Source organism: Cibotium barometz, chromosome 39, assembly GCF_041138505.1.
Source record: "Cibotium barometz isolate CiBa-2024 chromosome 39, ASM4113850v1, whole genome shotgun sequence".
NCBI lineage: Eukaryota > Viridiplantae > Streptophyta > Polypodiopsida > Cyatheales > Cibotiaceae > Cibotium > Cibotium barometz.
The window spans coordinates 26837161-26844774 of NC_141084.1; the positions used below are offsets into that span (position 1 = coordinate 26837161).

The 7614-nt window shown below is 40.2% G+C and overlaps 1 protein-coding gene across 1 annotated transcript; it reads left to right on the forward strand.

The window, feature by feature from the left end:
* Nucleotides 1-592: 592 nt before the first annotated feature.
* Nucleotides 593-2917, forward strand: LOC147615936 (uncharacterized). Its single transcript, XM_086777914.1, has 3 exons — nucleotides 593-739; nucleotides 815-2120; nucleotides 2656-2917. The coding sequence occupies exons 1-3, from the start codon at nucleotides 593-595 to the stop codon at nucleotides 2781-2783; spliced, it is 1581 nt and encodes a 526-aa protein (XP_086634040.1). The 3' UTR covers nucleotides 2784-2917.
* Nucleotides 2918-7614: the final 4697 nt, after the last annotated feature.

Below are 7614 nucleotides of genomic sequence, written 5' to 3' on the forward strand. Positions count from 1 at the left end.
ACATGGAAACTTGGCCATGAGAGAATCTAGGAATCTTTGCATTTATGGCATTTTGATGTCTCAAATCCCACTTAATTGAACCATGGGAAAGGTGTCCAAGTGTAGAAAGCTATGATATTTTCCTTTAAACACTTCAGTGTACTTTGTAATTCCACCTCCATTTGGAATATTCAATTACGGCCATGTAAGTTTTTAAAACAAATCAACTTATTTTCGTGCTTTTGATTATAAAAGATAGTACGAAATTGAATTCCTTTGAAAATTGTCTATGAGAAATATTGGCTGGTAAAAAGGCCTGTTTTGGCGGGTAAAAGGTAAAAAAAATCTACTAGAATGCTTTTGCCTTCTCGAAAACGGAAAAGGAAAATAACGAAGAGATTATTTTTGGGGATTTTGTGACCGTTTGAATAATAAATGTGGACTCATAAATAAGCTTTCCTATGGTATTGTGTTAAATGAGAGAGAATTTGCCTTAAAAATAAGGGAAAAAAATAATAGATGCATTTATATGGTTCTCTCTATTTTTGAAAGGCATCCTACAAAAAAAGCCACGAGACGACACGTCATCATCCTCACAACACAACAAAGATGGATGCCTCCCATCTTGCAGTATATTGCCGTTGTGAAGACACGCCCATTGCCGTTGTGCAGAAACGCCCATTGTGATGGTCTGACGCAGGGAGGCGCGCTCTCTGTCACGAAAATGGCAGCTCCAACCCTTTCCGACACCGCCAGAAAGGTATCCGTCCCCCCATGTGGTTTCTGTTTGAGATTATGCATTGGTTCTGATTCAGTCTTTGCTGTTGAATTCTAGGTAGACCGTGCTGTTGCCCGCCTTGAAGAGCTCCAATGCGTCATGCGTCGCGGCCTTAGCAGCGCCCCTGGAAATAGCACTAGACGACAAAAGCTCGCCTTACATGCCGGCGATCGCCGCTGCTGTGCCCCCGGCGTTGGAGACTCTGTCGACGGAGCTAAAGGACGTTCACAGACCTCTCGCCACTGCCAGCCAGCTCCCCCCATTGCCGCCTCCCGCCGTTATCCCAGGGTCTCAGCTTGCCCGCCACCACCTCAAAAAACGGAGCTCCCGGCCTCTACGCCTTCGCCGTGGTTGTCTCCGCTGTCTTCGCCGCCGTCCTCTGCTTGTTCGTCGTCAGTGGTTGTGAGAAGAAAAGGTCCCGCCAACCTTGCCGCTTCTAAGCTGCCCAGAACTTTCTTCGTGGACGCCCGCCCGGCCAATCCCAACTGCCCATGGCGCCTCTCCTCGTCTCCCTCTCCCTCTCCCTCTCCTACCACCAGCACCACCAGCACCAGCACCACTAGCAACTACATCTACACCCCCTCCACCAATTCCACCGCCCCCGTCCCCGACTCCGGTGCCGCGCGTCCCATTAAATCACCCTCCAGATTTAGCCCCCTCCACCGCCAAGCTTCCAAGAGCAATGCACATCAAACACAACCCCTGCTCAATAAAAGCCCCGACTTGCACCACCACCGACAGTCACGCTCGATCGCCACCAACAATCCCAAGGCCAGCCCTACGCGCCGCCCAAAAACGCCCTGGTTAAGCCAAACCAGACTCTCTCTACCAACTCTGGCCTCCCCTTCTGCTACCAAGGCCACACGCAGGTTCTCCTTAATCCCAAAAGAATATCGCAACTCTCCTCCAAGGCCCTTGCCTGCGCTTATAACCAGGCTTCCAAACAGGAGGAAGCAAACAACGTCCCCAAATGCTATACCGATCACAAGCCAAGGCCGTTCGTCGCATTCTACGCCGAAATCAAGCCCCACGAAAGCGCCCATCATTGCCATACGCCCCCTCCCGCTGCCGCCAGCCCTCCAAGCAGCAGACTCAACACAAGCCTTGGCTGCAACGACAACCCAAAAGAAGGCTTGCCACAAGCGTTCCACCAGCTGCCCTCGCCAGCGGCTGCTGCCGCTGGAAGCCAATACTACCTCCTCCTCCCCCGCTCTCGCCAACCGTAAGAAGCACTCGTGCTTTAACACCACTGGCAAAGAGAATTGCTTCTCAGGGTGCAATCCTGCCGGTTGGCCTTCGTTGAGGAGGAGCTGGTCTTTCAGCCAACAACCCAGCTTGGATAACTCCGACTTAACTGGTGCAGGTACAATTGCAACCCAGCTTGGATAACTCCGACTTAACTGGTGCAGGTACAATTGATTTATGACACACAAGAGTGCCCTACTATGGGTGTGTGGACGCTACTCACAAGGGGGGGGATGTAGGTATGCATGCATGCCTTGTGCGTCCACACACCCTACTATGGGTGTGTGGACGCTATTCACGCGTAGGTATGTGCATGCATATGCCTGGCTATGCGTATACATTTGTGTGTATGTATGCCATGTGTGTCCACACACTCTATTATGGGTGTGTGGATGCTATGCTATTCACAGGGGTGTGTGTAAGTGTGTGCATGCATGCCATGTGCGTCCACACACCTTACTATGAGTGTGTGGAGGCTATTCAAGGGGGGGTGTGTAGGTGTGTGCATGCATGCCATGTGTGTGCGTATGCGTATGCGTTTTGTGTGTACATGCATGTGTATGTGTGTTTGTGTGTGCCTGTTTTTTCTTAAAATACATGCAAATATGAATGGCCATAATGCTCACATTGACCAACGATTCGCTTGACTGTAGGTCCTTATCTTCTCAAACATGTCAAAGGATACGTGCACAGAGACAAAAATGTGAGCTCACAGGTTTACAAGGTTGACTCATTCAAGCAAGAACCTTCACGAGACAAGCCAAAACTCTACATTGGCTAAGAGTAAGCAGCCAAGGTTTTGGCATAGTTGTACATATATATATGTGTACCCCATTGTAGCATCCGATTTCAGATGTCTCTGATTTTGTTAATGTCTTAATCTTTCAAGGAAAGAAGCACCATAATTCATTGAAATTGCATGTATGTAGGCTCTATTTATGAAGTTTCATGATACCATTTTATCAACAAATAAGCTTTCTTGCCCATCATTAGTGCATGCACAGAGAGAGAGAGGTCATTCTCTGTGACAAAATCCCTGCAGTAAGGATGCAAGAGAAGTATGTTGCATCATATTCCCACACAGCATACCCTCTCACACCGAGATTTACCACGCAAAATCGCCTTGTTTCACATCTCAAATGATGAAATCTCTGTGCAGATTGCACATAATGACACTGGTTTTATCAAGTATTGGAGCACTTTACAATCTTTTTCTGCAAAGAAAGAGAATTTATGTCATGGGCTTATGTGTACACAGTGTAATGTTGATGCTTGGATTCATTTGCCTCTTTCCCATACGGTCAAGCACTACCTTGGAAGAAAAACCTCGTTGATTTTGGAAATAAGGAGCCATTCGAGCATCCCAACTTAGCAAATCATCGCATGGTCTTGAGCTTAAGTGCTTAAGTTTGTGAGTGAGACAAACATTGTAGAGCTAGATTTCCATGCAATATTAGTGAGCCCCGCCAAAGGGTGCATGTTAGAGGTGTCTGGCCAAGGGTGCATGATGTCGAACGTGTCTTGCCAAGGTTACATGTTGGAGGTTGATTATGAACTCAGTTTTCCGAAGAACCCCCCCCCCCCCCCCCCCCCCTAATGACATAAGATGGAGTCCCCAACACTAGGATAGCAATAAGGTACTTCTAACATGAGAGGTAACTTACTTGAAATTAGCGAGTTGATTTGGGTGGAACTTGAAATTAGCGAGTTGATTTGGGTGGATATCAATGGATTAGGCTGTCAAGATATTGGCATAATCTAAGTAGAAGTAGATAGGATAACAACAATGCTTGAGGGTTCATCTAACACATGATTTCCATTACTTGGGAGGCCTTTAAATAGCACATGGCTTAGCTTAATCCTCACAAAAACATGCTGTGATCATCTCCCTTGATTCTAGGTCCACCTCCGTTGATTGGAGACTTTTGTGCTCCTCGCATGCTCACTTGGAAGTAGGTACCTTCTTCTCAGGAATTTACCATGTCTAGATAATACATTTTGAGGTTTACATTACTTCTTAACGCTTACCACTGTGATTTCTCATATCTTTAGCAATCTTTTATCTCTAAGGTGCATACTCCCTACTGTTGAATCCCCAATCATGCATGTAACAGTCTACACTCTCACTTATTTTCTAGCACTTTCCCTTAGTGATGAATCCTACATGTACTCAGTCTACACTCTTAGTTATTTGCTAGAGTGATCTACCTCAGTTTGCCTCTTGGGCTACAATGATAGCTTTAACTTGGGACTTCACACTATGGGGGGAATAGTGTGAGAATCATGCATTCTTTTAAAGGGAGTATCTGAGTCTTCATTAATCTCCTTGTCTTTAGTCATCATGTTTGCTTTGGCTTAGAGTTAATGCTAGCATTTATTTGTTATGTGTCCCATCTTACCACAATGGTGACACTTCATCTTGGTCTTGCCCCTTGCCCTTTCCCATTGAGGTGCAACTTTGGATTTGATTCTTTGGCTTCCTCCAATGAGTGCAAGAATATTCTTTAGTCTTCAAGCTTTGGGTCAAGAACATTCTTCAAGATGGCCACACCAATAATGGCCCAATAGAGAGAAAGTAATTAGCACTACCGATAAGATAATTGATTCAACACATAATTTTCATTAGATCGGGAGGGCTTTCAATAGGTTGAAATACATCATCATTAGTCCATGCCTTTTGTGCTCCTCACATGGCCATTTGAAGTACGTGTTTTCTTCATGGAAATCTACCATGCTTGGTTAACAACTTTTGAGGTTTGCATTGCTTCCTAAGATTTATCAATGTGATTCCTCATGTGAGACCCCTCTGCCCCCTCCGCGTACCAGATTCTTGGTTGCTAGAAGTGGAAGTATCTTGTGCGGGGCAAGGTTTCCCACTCGGGGCCTCGCCCTTGAATGTCCGGACACGAGACTAACATTCCAAAACTGAAACCGAAAAAATTTCCCTTGCCTGGAAAACGGGGACGATTCCACCTTTTTGATTTTCTTAATAACGAATTTTCTAACGGGTTCAAGAGATTAAACCATTCTTCACTTGATTAAACCAGATAGAAGGAAAACTATCACTGACTTAATTTGAAGAAATCAACACTTTTTCCTAACCGAAATCAGGCACAGTCGTTGATCTAATCATCTGAGAAAATCAACGCTTTTTTCCTAACCGAAATCAGGCACAGCCGTTGATCTAATCATCTGAGAAAATCAACGCTTTTTTCCTAATCGAAATTCTTCAGGGTTTTATTTAACTACTCGAATTCTAAGCGTATTCCTATTATTTCAATTTAATTATTAAAACTCCATTGATTCCAACCTAACCTCATCCGGCCCATGGATTAGCCACCACCCAACCACTGGAATTGGTAGAACCAGACAATTACTCACCCACCTATAATTGAATGCCTTTCTTAACTTTTGCTTTCGAATACAGATACGCACACACTCCTCTTTAAAACTTTAACATATAAAATAATCCATTGACAAACAGTTATTGGTTACAGATATCATAACTCAAAATTTTCATCCAGTCCCTTGTTTCTCAAAAAACAGTATCACTCTGGACTCTCCTTTGAGACCCATTGGTCAGTACAACGAGATCTAGTAACAGATTACAATAATCATTTCGTCCATCATACATATCTTCCACGACATACGCATGGGTGTCCTAGGCACCGCGAGCCCGTGCATCGCTTGGTTAGAACCCTCTAGGATCCTCCTTAGGTGTCCTGGTACTTCACTTAGGGACCGCTTCGTTGGCCCTCGCCCATCGTACCGGAAGCACACCATTTTTCAACCATACCGAGGCGGTTGGTCAGGCTTTGCCGTGTGAGCCGTCCTTTGAACACTCCTCCGCCAGCTGTTGCAACTGAACTTCCCTTAGAAAAACATATACCAAATGCTCCCTCCAGCATTCTGGCGTAAGACAGTCCTTTAAGAAAACAGGGTTTCTATGCAAGTTTTCAGTTTGATTTTCTTTTGAATACAAGGAGTATTTCTTGAATCAGTATCTCCAAAACTTGATCGGAATTCTGAATTTTATACCAGAATTCCTCGAATTCTATAACCTTGATCCATAGATCAATTCGAAGGGTCTCAAACTTAGTTTCAGATTTGGCGAGAGTTTTGAGAGTATTTTTCTAAACTGGTCACACCTTCTTTCTTCGAAACTGACAAAAGAGTTTGGTCTTGGTCATAGTTTAATTCACGGTTCGAGTCGGATAAGATTTTTCTTGAACTATCTTTCTCAAAAAGGTTTGATAATTTAGTTACTATTTTACTGAATTTCTTTCTTTGAATATTCACTTAACTGATTTCTAAATTAGTTATGAATTCCAATGAGGAATAAATTAATCATTTATCTGAATATTTCGATCTCGATAGATAAAATTTTATTTTTACAATCCGTGTGAATATAAAGCGATAGAAATTTCTCTCTTAGAGTATTTAATTATTCATTTATCAAATACTCATAGAATTTAAGAGAATTCTAATTTTGTTATAATAATTCATTTATCAAATACTCATAGAATTTAAACATAGAATTTAAGAGAATTCTAATTTTGTTATAAAAATTCTTTATGCATCTATATATGCATAAAAATCAACTTTAATGGGAATAACACTTTTATAAAAAAATCTTTTTATGCATCTATTTATGCATAAAATCAAATTTAATAGGAATAACACTTTTAAAATTAAAAGAATTTCTTTATGCATCTATTTATGCATAAAAATTAATTTTTATAAGAATAACACTTTTATAATAAAAAAATTTCTTTATGCATCTTTTTATGCATAAAAATTTAAATTTAATAAGAATAACACTTTTATAATTAAAAAAATATCCTTTATGCATCTTTCTATGCATAAAAATTAATTTTAATAAGAATAACACTTTTGTAATAAAAAAATTCCTTTATGCATCTTTCTATGCATAAAAATCAAATTTAATAAGAATAACACTTTTATAATTTAAAAAAAATCTATGATGCATCTTTCTATGCATAGAAATCAATTTAATACGAATAACACTTTTATAATAAAAAAATTCCTTTATGCATCTTTCTATGCATAAAAATTAAATTTAATGAGAATAACACTTTTATAATAAAAAATTTCTTTATGCATCTTTTTATGTAAAAAAATTAAATTTAATGAGAATAACACTTTTATAATTAAAAAATTTATTTATGCATCTTTCTATGCATAAAATTTTATTTTAATAAGAATAACACTTTTGTAATAAAAAAATTTCTCTATGCATCCTTCTATGCATAAAAATCAAATTTAATGAGAATAACACTTTTATAATAAAAAAATTTCTATTATGTATCTTTCTATGCATAGAAATCAATTTTAATAATTAATATCAGTGATATCCATGCATATTCATAGGTGTATGGACATGGAGTAATTAGAATATTCTTTTAGATGCAAAAATGGTGGGAATTACTCTTTTGGAATAACATAAAAACAATTTTCTTTTTCATAAAATTCTGAAAAATTTTACCATAACCTCCTTCGTATGGTTGACCATTTCTTATTTTTATCATTCTTTATTTAACTTAAATTAACGCAAATTAGATTCATAGAACTCTAATCTACATAATTTTTTA